Here is a 15958-nt window from a genome sequence, read left to right as displayed (position 1 = left end):
CAGCTGCAAGGCGCTCCGCATACCGTCTTGATGCCCCCTTGACAGCCTTGATGACATCGGAATTGACTGGAAATGAGCACGGGTCACTGTCAAACCTCTTTGAATAGACATTATGTGACGTATGCCATTTACGCTTGAGAGACAAAGATTTGACCTGTCGTGCAGGACTCTTGAGTTTTCACTAAATCCACGCTCAACATCGCCATTGCCATGCGGAAGTGATAGAAGTGCCTTGACTAGCTTGGACAATAGCGGATATTTTGGCCCACCCTGACCATCTTTCATGATGAAAACTTGATGCCAGTATTTGTCCAGTGGCATGTCAGAACCTGCATGTAACTGGATCAAGTTTAGCACTGTCAATTCATCAAGAAGAGATGAAACTTCAGCGGGTTGAACCACCTGGGCTGCACACTTTGCAAGATATCTGAAGGAGTCTCTTGAAGATTCCGCACTATGATTGCTCGGATGCAGGCACCTGACATGTTGGAGCATCTGATTCTCAAGAGGAAGTTTTGCCATCAAGTACTTCGAACATGTATCGTAGAACGACCTTGCTCCTAGCCGGAACGCAGCTTTCTCTGCAGCAGTCCAGGTATTAATAGCTTCTTCGGTGTCTGCTCCTACCTCTACATGTTGTTTCCAGTTCCGAGAGGACTCAACGTCAATGGATGCAAGCTGACTGCCTGACTTTGCCTGAAACACTTCGGTCCTTAAAAACCTTCCCAAGATTTTTTTAGCAGCATCACCATTTCATCATAAAGAATGTGAAGCAGGGGTTCGGTTCCCTGAAACAGTTTTAGGAACCTTGTAAGAAGTTCACCAGCATTTTTCACAAACAGAGCTTTGGCACAAAGGGTTTTGTCATTCAGACTGCTCCTTAACCTTTTGGCAATGTTGCCTCCAGCACGTACTGGAGTATTGGCGGAAAGGACACTCTTCAGGGCATCAATCTGTTCAAGCAGTCTGTCTACTGCTGGCACGAGTGACAGCCAGCGGCAATTTACATGCCGTAGAAATATGGTTTCAGGCAATCCAAGCACCTGTTGTTGCTCCTTCAGCAGGCCACACTGTGCAGCAGAGTGTTTGAAGTAATAATACACATCATTTACGACAGTTTCGACCTCACTGCCGAATGAATCCAAGGCACGTGAGAAGGCGTTGTGCACCTTATGTAGGGATCACTCCCCAATATCTATCAGGGGACCGTGCTGCTGGATAAGTTTATTTTTTAGTGACTTCATTACGTTTGGTCCATCACTAAAAAATGCAAAGAAGCCAGCACTGGGAACACTCTCAATAGCCTCATTTACACATCTTAGAAGGTCGTTCGCAGATGCCTTATTTAACCGAAAGGACTGCAGGTGTTCCACAACCACCATTTTCTGGGCATCGGAAAAGTATCGCATAATGATGTCCATTTGCTGACAGCGCTGTTCCGGAAGAGGTGTCTCATCTATACAGATGCTGTAGAAAACACTCGGTCGGTTGACTTCTTTAAGCACAAGGCTCTTAAAGTAGGGTCCAAGGCCATCTGACACGACATACGACACTTTTTTTCTGCTACACGAAAAGCCTTTTGCCACCTTCGAATCTGGAAACATTGCTCGGTAGAGAGGTGTAGCTGTGTCTCCCCAGCTATAAGGAATCCCCTTAAGTGTGACAGGCAGGACGAACAGTGTTTCACTGGCTGTGACACGATCATTATACGACGCAATGGTGGACGCAGCTGAAAAATTCAGGACGGCTTGAACTGCTGCTGGTCGCTTAAGTTTCCCATTAGGACCACGTAGCTGCTTCGTACGCTCCAAGTGCTTTTTGCTTTGCGAGTGGCGCTTCACTGCAGTCACACCATGAAACGCACAGTTGATTGTCTGGCAACACACGACACAAAAAGCATCTTCTCTTTCACCAGCCCTACACCACGCCTCAAAAAGATCACCGTTGGCATCCACGTCTTTCAGGAGGTCCGCATTGAACTTACTGTTGCGTCCTGCAAAAAAGCAAATTTATTGTGCTGTCAGCATGGTCTTATAAAGCACTACAGGCCGATACATATGCTAGAGATTCTTGCGAAAACGCCGCCACGTTTCTGTGTCAGAAAGCTTGTTCCGCAAGTGCGTTTTGCACTGTCAGCCTCATGCGTATTTCCTACCAAATGTAAACATTAGGGAGTTTTAGAATAGTGTATGCTAAGTTAGCGTTCGCAAGAGGTTAGCGCACGACGCATCCTCAGTGGCGCGAAACACTAACACAAAGCTCGAATCTTGAGTTTCGTAAACGGAGCAATAAAACGAGGTCAGAGAAATGTGAGTGGAATTCATCCTTTATGATATGGCACGTGCTGGCTGCGTGCATTCAAACGCACTGCGCACCACGAGCGAATAGGCAAGCGCAAATGCGCAACCAAGCAAAGCACGCGCGCGCGCGAGCAAAAAAAACAAAAACAAAAGGCGTCTCCCGCAAGCAAAAAAGGAAAACGGCGTGCGGCGTGGAAGAAAAAGCAAGCGCGCAAAGAAAAAAAAAAAAAAAAACCCCGTCGCGCCGCATGGAAGAGAAAGAGAAAAAACAAAAGAAAAAAAAAAAAAAACGGCGCCTGGAGTAGCAGGAAGAGAGGGCGAGAAGCGAGCCGAGCGAGCGGCTGTTGTTACTGTTGCCCTGACGACGCAAGCAACGTAATGACTACGTAATCTCCACGCAACCGCCGCGAGAACTTGGCGCCCTAATCTTGGCGCTCTCGGCGATAACGTCGGCGGAGTTCGAATTTCGTGTCCCTATGGAAGGTACACGGAGTGACCGACCCCTGGTTAGCGTACGACGCATGCGCAGTGGCGACAAATGGAACGGGCAGACCACACAAGCCTAAAAAATGCTGCGTCGCCGTACGATTCGGTCACCACGAGCACTGTTGCTTAGCCACTACAGTGCTGTACCCGCGTGCGCGATAACTTACTGCCAATATTAGAACCATCGTGCAGTCACACCGAGTCAAGCAGCATGCTACAAAACAGCAAATACAGTGCGTCCTCAACGGTAAAGTAAGCCCCACAAAGGCATAAAGAAAATTAGCAGCGACACATTCACTACCACAGAAAAATCTTAACAGTAATTTATTTTAGGCCTAAAATCATCAAGATAATGAAATGGGGGGGGGGGGGTAGGGGGGACTTCGAGCGCACACAGATAAACGTGATACGGGCAAGCAGCTAACAAACTTACCTTTGAGAGTGGAGAGTGCCATGACGCCACCGCCGTGCAGGACGCGCGTAGTCGTACAACCATACAACACCGCTATGCTCGCGATGGGAGTTCACGCCGCCGGTACGACTGCGAGGCTGCGGCACGCAGCGAAAACTGGGAATGAGCCGCAACTGCACTAAGCTCAAACGACAGTGCCACCAGGTACCGACACTACACAGTGACAAGCCCACGCACAACTACAGCCATCATAACACGTGGGCACATGGGCCAACAATAATAACAAACCCACGCCGCCCACGCATTGGATTGGCTCTGCCTACGAATGGCACGAGAGGCGGCAACCTATCTGCCACCTGGTGTTGCTGAAAAATCGCCTTGACGGTGGCCTCCGAGATAAAGCGGCGCATTGCCAGGTAATCTCGGAGGCTATGCGTAGCAGCTTTGGAGCAGTTCTGCTCATTTGTAGCATGGATGTAGCAGCTTTCACGAAATGTAGCAGGTTGGAGCAATGGTGCTCATTTGTAGCATAGATGTAGCAGCTTTAATGAAATGTAGCAGCTTGGAGCAATTGTAGCAGCTTTCCCGTCACTGTGACTGCCGGCTCTTTTCCCAGCCGCCGAGGGTTGCGAGCCGGACATTGGCGGCCGCCGAAGTCGCTGCGCCGAATTGACCACAGGCATCTCCAAAGCCTGGGGTAGCTCGATTGTAGTCCGGGGCAGCAGCGCTGACGATGTGCAGGTGACAGCAAACCAGGGGTGACTCCGCTCACGCTGCGTACACTCAACGCACTCGACAAACACTAAAGTAGTGCAAGGGAGAGAAATTCGGCATACGCATCGCCCACGTGGTACGATGTTCAATTCGGCTGGCATTGCAGATGCTAAGTTCATGTGAACAAAGCTTGCTTTCCTGAGTCGAACGAGTAATTTCAATTCGTGCGAGGCGAGCTAATGAAGGAAGCAATGTGCGACACCTCAACACCACGGTCCACCAGGTTGTGTCCCTCAACGTGCGACAGGCGGCTTTGTTAAGCCTTAGGCCTAAAGCGTCGCTACTTTGACAATAACCGGCATCCAAAAAAAAAAAAACACCCAAAATGGGCACAAGAACAGGCAGCCGCGAGGAGACGTTAGCTCTGTGAGGTGGTCCTACCCCGCTCGGTGCACACAGCATCCGAGTTGACGGCGCCCACCGTCCCAGACGGTGTCGGAGTGCCCGGTGCCAGGCCGCAATACCAGTCAGCCCGTAGCGGCACCCGTGGCCCGCGGCCACCCGGCTCACTGAGCCTCGATTTCCTAAGTCAAAGATATAGAAGAAGCTATTTACATAAGAAATTCGGATCACCCACGAGGCTTCCGTACTCACTCGCTTCAGGCTTGCCAATGCTCCGCGGGCGCTAGGCCTCGCTCTCCCAGGATGCAGACCACGTGGCTCTCGTACTGACGAGTGTACTTCAAAACACTCGCGAAAAGGCTTAGCATGTTGAAAAGTTCAAACACGCTACAGCAACCGTCGCCTCCCTCAAGAAAGCACACCGCCGACACTAGCGATCAAAATCCACGCTAGGACTACGCTTCGGTTGAAACATCTCGAACCGAGCAAAACTGTTAAAATTATCGTCCGATGCCCCAAGAGCCCCACGTTGGGCAGTCAGATGTGGGGTCTCACACACGTGCTCTTGGGACAAAGGAACGACAACGCAGTAGTGCAGACAATAAAAATGGCATTTATTGCACCTTTCATACACTAATACATACTAGATGAATTACAACCAATAGAACATTCACACGGGCGCGCGACAAATCAAGGAAGTCCGACTCACCGCGACCTGATAGCGAGCGAATACGTTCGCCCCATGCTATGACACCATCGCCTAGTCGTTCACGTGTACAGTCACGCGAACGGTGGCGCGCTCGAACGATCCGTGTTCATCCATACCGGTGTCCCGCTCTAAGCCTCGCGCGACGGTCGCGCGAAGCGGGCCGGCGCACGTGCGAAGCGTTCCTGCGTGTTGGTCGCCGATCCCCAGCCAAAGAGAGAGCGCCTCCGACCTTTTTCTCCCAAGTGACCCCGCCGTTCGGTGTCGTTAGCATCACGACACTAGCGCCATCTCTCGCAACGCGCCGCAACCACCGCCGGGCTTAGCCACGCAGGAGACATGCGGGGACATGCGGGGAAAACAACATCAGGGGACGCGTGAGAGTCGCGCATCCCCACACGTCTCAATGCAGAACATTTACGCACTGGGGGGTGCCACAGTGATACTGTTAAGGAATACGTAGATGGTGAGAGAGGTGTAGAGCTTTGCGGTCAGCGGGAGTACTAAAGCTTTAACCGAGAGACGTGAACGACATCGGACAGGCGTGGGCGTCGGGGACGGCCTTCCACTTCAGGAATCACTTTGTATGTGACGTCGCCGAGTCGTTGAACGATCCTATAGGGTCCAAAGTAGGGGAGCAAAAGTTTCTCCGACCGACCACGCTGGCGGATTGGTGTCCACACCCATACTTTGTCACCAGGTTGATAAGTGACGTCTCGGTGACAAAGATTGTATCGGTCGGCGTCGTTGTGTTGGTGGTAGCGGATACGCATTCGTGCGAGCTGGCGCGCCTCTTCGGCAGCATCAGTGACAACATTAGAACAGTGAGTGTGTAAAAGCATTGCGTCCAACGTTGTTACAGCTTCCCGGCCATGCACCAAGCGAAAAGGGGTGAAGCCGGTAGTTTCTTGAACGGCAGTATTATACGCAAACGTAACACATGGGAGAACGTCGTCCCAGTTTTTGTGGTCGACGTCAACATACATGGAAATCATATCAGCGATCGTTTTGTTTAGCGTTTCTGTGAGCCCATTCGTCTGGGGATGGTAAGCAGTGGCTTTGCGGTGAACTGTACCACTGAGATGCATATCTTCTGTGAGCTGCGCTGTAAATGCTGTGCCCCGGTCGGTTATAACCACTGTTGGAGCACCGTGGCAGAGTACGATGTCATGTACAAAGAGGGTCGCAATATCATTAGCAGTGCCTCGTGGGAGAGCTCGGGTTTCAATGTAACGTGTAAGGTAGTCTGTGGCAACAGCAATCCAACGGTTACCAGCTATCGACGTGGGGAATGGTCCAAGCAAATCTATGCCAACTTACTGAAAAAGGATCCGTGGAGGATCAACGGGATGGAAAAGTCCAGCGGGACGCACGGGTGGTGTGTTGCATCTCTGGCAGTCGCGGCATGTCTTCAAATATTGCTTTACGTCATGGCGAAGGTTAGGCCAGAAGTACTTTTGGCGTATGTGTGAAAATGTCCGTGCGAATCCCAAGTGGCCCGAAGATGGCTCGTCGTGAGAGACCCGCTAGATGTCGTCCCGTAGTGCGGACGGCACTACAAGGAGGCAGGTGGTTGCGGTCGAGTGAAAACCCAATTTGTAGAGGACGTCATCGTGGAGAAAATACGACGATAATGTTCGGACGAACATACGAGTCGGCTCTGGTAGACGGTTCTCAAGGTAGTCGATGAGAGGCCGGAGTTCTGAATCATCGCGCTGTTGCTTGCTGATGTCTGACACTGTGACAATGGAAAGAAATGCGTCCTCTTCATCAAGATCGAATGGCGATAGTTGAAGTGGAGCACGCGACAGGTAGTCGGCATCTGTGTGTTTACGCCCGGACTTGAACACTATCGTCATGTCATATTCTTGCAAGTGAAGACTCCAGCGTGCAAGACGGCCAGAGGGATCCTTCAGATTGGCGAGCCAGCACAATGAATGGTGATCTGTCACAACTCGAAACGATCGGCCGTACAAATATGGGTGGAACTTAGCAATTGAACACACAACAGCCAAGCATTCCTTCCCCATGGTGGAATAGTTCCTTTCAGCTGGAGACAAAGTGCGGCTTGCGTACCCAATGACGCGCTCGGCTCCATCTTGCCACTGTACGAAGACGGCACCAAGGCCAACGTTGCTGGCATCCGTGTGCAACTCGATGTCACTGTCTTCGTCAAAGTGTCCTAGAACTGGAGGTGTTTGCGGACGTTTCTGGAGTTCACAGAAGGCCTCTTGTTGGTCCTGCTCCCAGACAAATGGAACATTATTCTTTGTTAACCGCTGCAAAGGTTCGGCTATCCTTAAAAAGTTAGCCACGAAGCGTCTATAATATGCAGAAAGCCCTAGAAAACGGCGGAGTTCGTGTTTGTTCGCAGGTGTTGAAAACAAAGCAACAGCAATGGTTTTGTCGGGGTCTGGTGAATGCCTGCGTAGCTGACGACATGGCCTAAAAATTTGAGTTCGTCATACCCTGTGGAAATCCTCGTGTCCCATGACCGCAGCACGAGCAGCGAACGTCGTGTCAGATGCATGTGCGCCTGGGAGAGTTGGGAGAGGGGAAACTTTCCTTTCGCGGGCGGCGCACGGGAATCGCAAGCGCTATCAGTGCCACCGGGTGGGTCGCATGAGATACCGCTGACATCGCCCGGGTCTCTTTGGTCCCCAGCAAGCGGCGATTGCGGAAGTCTCCGCCGCCGCTCCCGTATTCTCGCACATGCTTAGTCAACCGCGTTCTTGCCGCGGCAAACGTCGAGGCCGCCCGTATTCCCCAGTTGGTAAGTCGGAAGTCCTTCTTTACCTAGTGTATTATTCTCTTCGAGGGAACCCTCAGCGATGTCAACTACAGCTAGCTGGCCTGCTCGAAGTGTTAGTTGCAGTGGTAATAAATGCTTTCCGAGTGTACACGTGGTTGTCGTCTACTGTTTCCTCGAGCTTGTAGCGGACCGCGGTTGATGGGCAGGCATGCGCCAGCCGCGGGACTCGGTGTGTCGAGGCGGAGAGCCGTTGGCAACCCCCCTTATCCCGACAACCCGAAATGGCATTTTTAGGCTTTAAAGACAGGCCAGCAGCACGAATTGCGACAAAAATTCCTTGCAAGCACTGTAGATGCTGCTCAAAAGTGTCTAAAAACACAATGATATCATCTAAAAGACAAGGCATGACTGCCACTTGAGACCGGATAGTACTGTGTCCATCATGTGCTGAAAGGTAGCAGGCGCAGAGCACAATCCGAAAGGAAGGACCTTGAATTCGTAGAGTCCATCAGGCATAAAAAATGCAGTATTCTTACGGTCACGGTCATCAACCTCTATTTGCCAGTAGCCGCTGCGTAGGTCCATCGATGAGAAGTATCGGGCATGTCGAAGGCAGTGCAAAGAATCGTCGATGCGGGGAAGGGGATAAACATCCTTCTTCGTAACATTGTTAAGCTTGCGATAGTCAACGCAAGAACGCATTGTACCGTCTTAATTTTCAACAGAACTACAGGTGACGCCCATGGACTGGTGGAGGGCTGTATGATTTCGTCGGTAAGCATTTGTTGGACTTGATTTCGGATGGCGTCTTACTCTTTACAAGAAACACGGTAGGCACGTTGGCGCACGGGTCTTTCATCGAGATTTGTAATAATTCGGTGTTTCGCAATAGGCGTTTGGTTAACCTTTGATGTTGAAGCGAAACAGTCCGCAAAAGACTGTAAAAGGCTTCGAATGCTAGCTTGTTGTTCACCTGATAATTTGGAATTCACATCAATTTTGCTGTTGGCCGGTACATCACAGGTAGAATCTGCACCATTCTGTCCTACAGTTAAACAAGCAGGATAGTCACTGACTGGCTCGAAATAGGCGATGGCAGGAGGAGGAGGAGGAAAAAACTTTATTAAAAAATTTCCGACAGTAGATCTGAAGGCCTTGGCCTTTAGGTGGCCTCGGTTGAGGCGACCTGCAGAGCCAAGGTCGTGAGATTTTCTTGGACGGTCTTGTCTTCTGACCTTAAGAGGGCCTCCCAGGCTTCCTCCGAGGGAGCTGGCCGTAGTTTTTTCGGAGGAGGCTTGGCAGAGCATCCCCATAAGATATGATTTTGGGTGGCCAGCTGGTTCTGGCCACAATTTAGGCAAATTGGCTCCACCTGTCCGCACGTAATATATGCCAATCTGTGTGGGCAGGGGAAAGAGTCAGTTTGTATCTGACGTAAAATCGTGGCCTGTTCCCTGGATAGCTCCTTATTAGCAACTGGATAGATTTTCCTAACCTCTTTGAAAAATCTGGCAACTTCATTAAACGTGGTCGCTGGCTCGCTCCAGAAGTCCACCGAGTCTGAGGAGCACCCCGCCCGGTTGGTTAAGGCTCGGGCTGTTTGGTGCGCTGCCTCGTTCCCGGCATTTCCCGAGTGAGCAGGGACCCATACTAGTTCTGTGGTGCGGTCGGTTTGGAGAGAGTTGATGATACTATATTCGAATGTTTGCCTATGCGTCCCATAGCGTAATTTGTGACGGCACGCTTGGAATCACTTAGGATGTTTTTCAGTTTGAGAGTGAGTGCTAGCGCTATGGCCGCCTCCTCTGCTTCTAGGGTGGAGGGTGATTTAACGGATGCTGCAGTTCGGACGGTACCGTCTCTAGTCACCGCACAGATGATGTAATTTTGGGGGCCCTCTTTGGCCGCATCTACATAGACCACTTCTGTGTCATGTTTAAGTTTTTCGTCAAGTGCCTCGGCCCTTGCTTTGCCTCTATGATCATGTCTACCGGCCAGCATGTATTTGGGCAAGGGGCGCACCTCATGGGGCAAAGTGCTGGTATTCACGACTGAAATTGGTCACTAAAATTTGAGCAGTCCGTGACGACAGCTGCAAGATGCCGCGGGCTACACAAACCCGTCGAGCCAACAAGACTGACAGACTGCCTTCAGCGATTCCGAGATGGGGAGGATCTCGTCTGTTTCCACAGTGATCAACGTAGTACTCTGTGGTGGCAAAGTAGCACAGTCGCCCGAAACGCGTAACGGGTGATAGTCGTCCAAATGAGTTGCACGTTTGCTGGAAAAAGTGACAAGCAACTCGCGAAGGTTTATGATTGCCCCGTACTCCCGAAGAAAGTCCATGCCAAGAATGACCTGTCTAGAGCACTCTGCCAGTATAATAAATGAAGTGACAAATGTGGCCACACGAATGCGTACCCTCGCAGTGCATTTGCCGATCGGCGTGAGAACATGACCGTCGGCTGTACAAAGCTTAGGTCCGGGCCACGGTGTCATCACATTGCGAAGTGCAGTAGCCAGTTGTCCGCTCAGAACAAAATAATCGGCACCAGTATCGACAAGAGTGGTTACCGGGTGGTTATCTACAGAAACGAGTATGTCGGCTGAAACAGGTTTGCGGTTTTCGAAGAAAGGCGCCGAAGGTACGCAGTCGTCATCGTCGTCGTTGAGGTGTCGCAGCGGAGGATCTTTCAAAGTGCGTTGGACAGCGGCCCCACCACCCGAGGTCGCTGTTCTTAGTTTCCCCGACTTGGGCTAGTGGGCCGGTTGCCCACAGAAGCGGAGAACGTAGTGTAGCAGCTAGGTGACGCCGATCGTCGAGGAGGTGGTGATCGTGACTGGCGCCTCTGTGGAGACGGAGATCGGCTCGTTGGCAGGGACTGTTCAAACGGTGGGAACTCCGCGTATGGCGACGAATGTTGACTGGCCAGATATTGCTAGATTCTCCCTCACGTGGGCGACGAGCGCCAGGGGTGATATCCCTGGAGTCCTATTCGTCGGTAGTAGCAGGCACGGTACAAGTGGCCCGCTTCGCCACAGTGGAAGCAGAGTGGCTGATAGTCAGGTGTGCGCCACACGTCTGACTTTCGCGTATTGATTCGGGGGCTCGTGGACTCGTACATAGTTGTATGCGAAGCTTGACCCTGGAAGTGGCGCAGCGGTTCTTCAGAAGAAGGCAGGTTACGGTGGTTCACGGGCTGCGCAGGTAGCCTCACTGCTTACACATAAGTCAGTACAGGGGCGGCTTCAGGTCGGGTTTGCACGAATGGTTGTGCCGCCTGGCGGACTTCTTCGCAGACGATATCTGTGAGGGACGTTACGGTCGGCTGATATCGCACTCCCTGTAGTCGATCGAGCTCCTCCCGCATGACACTACACACAAGCTCTCGAAGCGCATCAGTGTCACAGGGCAACGAAAGAGAAGATGCTGATCCCAGGGTGATTTGGCGATCGTAGACCGAGGAGCGTTGCTGAAGGGCTCGCCCCATTGTTGTCGCCTCACTGACGAACTCAGCTACTGTAGCTGGAGGCCTTCGCATTAGTCCTGCAAACAACTGCTCTTTCACTGCTCGCATCAGCAGGCGGACCTTCTTCGCTTCTGTCATGCCTAAGTCAGCACGCTTGAAAAGCCACGACATCTCCTCTACAAACATGGCTACGCTTTCATTAGGCTTTTGAATTCTACTCTGAAGGGCTGGCTTTGTTCCCTCTTTTCTTGTGGGACTGCTGTACGTATCGCGTATCTGCCGTTGAAATTCTTGCGAGGTGGTGATAGATGGCTCGTGGTTAGTGAAGCATGTTCGGGCAGAGTCCTCTAGGGCGAAGTACACGTTCCTTAGCTTTTTCCGTTCATCCCAATCATTAACCTCGGCCACACGATCGAAGTCATCGAGCCAGTCTTCCACGTCCTCAAAAGGCTCACCATGGAACGGCCACGGCCAGCGTGGCATGTGGAGAACCAGCAAAGCAGGAGGCTGTCCCGTACCGTATGTCTCCTGTGTCTGCCTTGCGGTTGTGGTCGACATCCTCGGCAGATCTTGAAGGCCGTATTGCCAGGCCGCATAGACGCGTACCCAGCACCTCCATCAGTTTGTCACAAACGAAACCACAAAAGACTTAGGTCGACGCTATAGATCTTTTATAGAGCTATTCTGGCACCTTCGTCGTTGTCTTCTTCGATGAGCAACCCAACATGCCTAGCATGGAATTGCACAGAGTCGCTTTCAGTCGTGTCAAGGTCGTGTCAATTAGTTTCAGCTTTTAATTACATGGTTGCCATGATCATAAATGTTAGTGTCCATGTGCAGTTCACTGAGTGACACTTATTATGCTTCATTCAGTGATATTTATATATAATGCCACGAAAATAAATGCTACTTCACTTGAAGTTAGCTAAGGAAACAAGTATGTAAAAATTGTAGTGGTCGAGTATTATCCTTACCGTAGTATGCCTTGCTGTTCGAGGTGTTGCTGGGCTATGCATAGGCAGTGCTGCCGAAGCGTCACCCTCAAGCGTGCTGGTAGGCCTTCGACTGGGAGACTGGACAAAATACATCAAGTGCAATGATGAGGGACTGTTTACTGCAACATAGCTTGAAATTGCTGACTGTGCAAACAAAATACCAGATGCACAGTTGAAGCTAAAGCCCAGGACTAATAGAGAGACCATTGGCTTGATTTAAAATTTAAGCACAATAACGACCACCAAGCAGGACATTGTTAGGGAGATCAGTGGCTGTGGCTATGTACTGTATTCCTTATCTACTGTCCCAAAAAATGATGTTGATCAAGCTTACCAGCACAGCTTGTATGTTATAAATTTTACTACAGTAGTAAATGTTGGAGCCTAGCAAGGGTGTTATTTATGCGTGCAATGAGAGGACATGGCTGAAGTATAATTCAGACAAGGAGTGTGTTTTCTTTATGCCAACGTTTTCCTTATGCAAAAAAAGCAGTTTTTCATCTTGCGTAACACTGCTTTGCTTCAGGTTGTTTTATTTTCCTTGTCTTGTACTTACCCTACATCGACTAAAACGAGGTTATGATGTAGCATATATGGCTTTCATTCATGAGCACTAGCATTTGCCAGTGTTTACAATGAAATCCGCCTTTTTCACGGCCCAACGGCGCATGCGCCCTGCCCTGGCGGATTAGTCGCGAAACGTTTTGGAAGGGTCGCGCGCGCGGCCGCGCGGCCCCATCTCAGGCGAAAGTCCTCCGAAAAAAAGAAAAAACACTCGGACGCGCGCTACTGCAAACAATCGTACTGTGTGTACCGCGTTAAAACTCCACTGATAGCTCGACGTCGGTACGGCACTGAAAACGTACGTAGCGTAAGACTGCAACTCCACTTTAAAACAGAAAGCGGCGAGGGCTTCGTCCGGACTGCACAGGGAACCACGTTGCCGCCTTGCATCGATGGCTATAATAGTAAATTTATCGATAAACCCCTGCGTCACACTTGGACGGCACTTAAAAACATCACATTGCTGACGAAGACTTCTTGCAGCGTCGGTCCTCGCATGCTGGTAGTGGCAGCGTGTGCCCGACTTCACGCACTTGTGAAGTCTGGCGCGGTAACACTTGGACGATATACGAGACCGACAAGACGCTCACGCGAACGATTGGCCGACTATTCAGCACAGTGTGTCGCTCAGACGATTTTAATATACCAGGCCTACAAGACGCAACGGACGAGCGCGAGTTGTCGTACTGCGACGGGATTTCTTGTCGACGGCTCCGATAAAATAAGGGTTCTGACCATCGTTCGACCGAACCCCGCTCGATTGGCCGTCGAATTGATACGATAACGCGATAGACGCAGCGCCTTCGTTTGTACATATAATTAATCGCGCTCAAAGTGAGTTATAACATGCCTATTAAATTGAAATGCACAACATTCAACTCTCGCAAGCCGTGCGCATAAGGTTTGAGCCAATGTTGCTCCTGTTCAGCGAAGGTTAGGCTTGGCGCCGTCGAGTTAGTGCACCCGCTGCCGGCAGACCTGAACTGAAAATTAAGCAGCTAGGACGAAGGAAACTGCTTTTATAGTTCAGTTCTGGCCCTAGCAATTTGAAATAAACTACTCTTCGCTTCGTACGGCGCGTACACAATAAGTTGCAAGCGGGAACAGAGCGCTCTGCCGAACGGCTGTGCCAACATCTGTATATACGTCACCGTTCCCGTAGGCTGCTGGCCGCATTCCCAACGTAGATGGGTGGGTCTTTACGTGTTGTCATGCTGACACATTTCTTAATTCCTGAGATGTACTGTTTACCTATGCGTCAAATGCGAAACAAGAGGCGGTACATTCAGTGCAGCAGCATAAACAACCGCCTCGCTTAGTCATATATCAACGGTGTCAGTGATGTCATCCGTGTTTTCGTGGGAGAACAACACGGCCTTTAAATGAGCGCTTATGCGAGCACAGTTTTCTCTAATAATGCTTTAGGACACGCGCAAACTATATGTATGAAGTTAAAGAAAAGCGAGAATCAGTAATAAATTACCAACCCGATATATGTAACTGGATCACACTCGCCGTTTAAGTGGCTCAGCCGCTCATACTGACTAGTCTCACGGTGAAACAACGCGGCTCATATACGCAGATATGTGTGTTTTATTCTACGTTTTTACATTATTTCATATCAGCGATGCAACTTTTCCCCAATATTTGACACTAACAACTATCTGTGGCTGTAGATGTCGATGTAAACAAGTGCACCACTTTGCTAAATCCGACACGGAAGGCTGCGTGCTCGAAGACTTTTTATTTATGCGAAATGTCTAAAGAATGTGTAAAATGAATTTAAAAGAAAGCGAGGTGCAAGTGCAGAAGTCAGGGACAACAAACTCCAAAGCAGCCGCGACGGCAGACGGAACTCAGCGTGACTTTATCGGCCACAGTGTAAACAAAACAGCGCACTCAGGCCAGCTCACCCTATATATATATATATATAGTTGGTGAGAGCTACGTGGCTTCCAGGAACGACATGGTGCCCCGGCAAAGTCATTAATAATTATTCGCGATCCACGAAACGCACAACCGATGCGCTCAACATGGGCGCAGGTACACAAATCAACCAGCGAAAGCCCCAGCACCCTACCAAAACGTTTCCAGCGGCGTGCGGCAGAGGGCAGCACAGGAAAATGAAAAAGGCGGATTTGAACACACAACTCATGCAGTATGCTTGTCACCTGTGTCAAAAAAGGGCTGTAATGTAGCTAATGATAGGTTGATCAGTTCTATCTTTTTATTCATTCAGAGCATTACTATTAGATATCCTAAAATCGGTCGAAAACATCTTACAAAAAACTGTGTGACAAAGTCTCATGCATTTTTGAAACTGCAATAATTACTTTAAAGGTGAAATCCAAAATATACATTACAGGGAAACACCAGATTTTTGACCAAGGCACACACATGAAAAAAGCAAACCCTGTGATCATTACCACAATCAAACATACCAGGACATGTTGGATTTCGGAAGGCTCATCAGCAATGTCTGAATCAGCGAAGGACGAGCTGGCAGTTGTAGCAGCACCCTCTGCTAGCACATCTGACAAGCCCTCGGAGATGTCCATGTCTATTGTCGCTTCAGAGAGACCTGCCTGAATATAATAAAAGCATACTTCACTTCAGGAATGGAGGGGGACATCTACCTCAGTCACGAAAAAGGCATGATCAAACTGGAAACATGCATTATGGCTGCATACTTACTGGCTCATCTTGATTCTGTGATGTTCCCGTGGATCAAGCTGCTTCACTTGAAGGTTGTCTCATAGCTGTAGCATCAACCTTTGCAAGCGTCTGCAGTTAAAGAATAACCCATCATATACTTTTAAGATCCAACAATAACATTTGCTGTGGAATGAATTCAAACAACCTTTGCAGAGTCATGCAAAAGGCCTGCATGATCTGTGCAGGCAGGCCCTACACACCACATCCCCTTGTGCCGAAAACTATGTTCGATCTAAAGTGCATTGTTTCAGAAAAGAAAAATCATAGACATAGCTGAAACACACACATAATGTAATGTAATGCCCCCTCTGTAATGCCTCCAGACCTTGAGGGTACTAATTAATGAATTAAAATAATGTTCACCCCCATAATTTAAAGTACAACTGCGTAACTTCATCTCAACTGTCATTTGCCTATTTAAAATTTATTGTCCAACACCATA

The 15958-nt window shown here is 49.8% G+C and overlaps 1 protein-coding gene and 1 long non-coding RNA gene across 4 annotated transcripts in view; both read right to left on the bottom strand.

The window, feature by feature from the left end:
- LOC119437124 (uncharacterized) overlaps window positions 1-15958 on the bottom strand; it is a 30291-nt gene that overhangs the window by 1667 nt on the left and 12666 nt on the right. For 2 of the 3 annotated variants that reach the window (XR_005189231.2, XR_005189232.2), the window contains 3 exons: window positions 15496-15585; window positions 15243-15386; window positions 12217-12315 (listed from right to left, as the gene is read on the bottom strand). This is a non-coding gene — a long non-coding RNA (uncharacterized LOC119437124). Of the gene's footprint in view, window positions 1-12216; window positions 12316-15227; window positions 15387-15495; window positions 15586-15958 lie in introns of all 3 variants that reach the window. The other variant, XR_007464857.1, reaches the window with a different exon arrangement.
- On the bottom strand, window positions 1182-3371 carry LOC119437123 (uncharacterized). Its single transcript, XM_049660302.1, has 2 exons — window positions 3220-3371; window positions 1182-1993 (listed from the first exon to the last, which is right to left on the bottom strand). Exons 1-2 carry the CDS (start codon window positions 3239-3241, stop codon window positions 1182-1184), a joined length of 834 nt encoding a protein of 277 aa, XP_049516259.1. The 5' UTR covers window positions 3242-3371.

Source organism: Dermacentor silvarum, chromosome 1 (genome assembly GCF_013339745.2).
Source record: "Dermacentor silvarum isolate Dsil-2018 chromosome 1, BIME_Dsil_1.4, whole genome shotgun sequence".
Taxonomy (NCBI): domain Eukaryota; kingdom Metazoa; phylum Arthropoda; class Arachnida; order Ixodida; family Ixodidae; genus Dermacentor; species Dermacentor silvarum.
The sequence above is the reverse complement of the archived record's forward strand: the minus strand, read 5'-3'. Positions and strand labels throughout refer to the sequence as shown.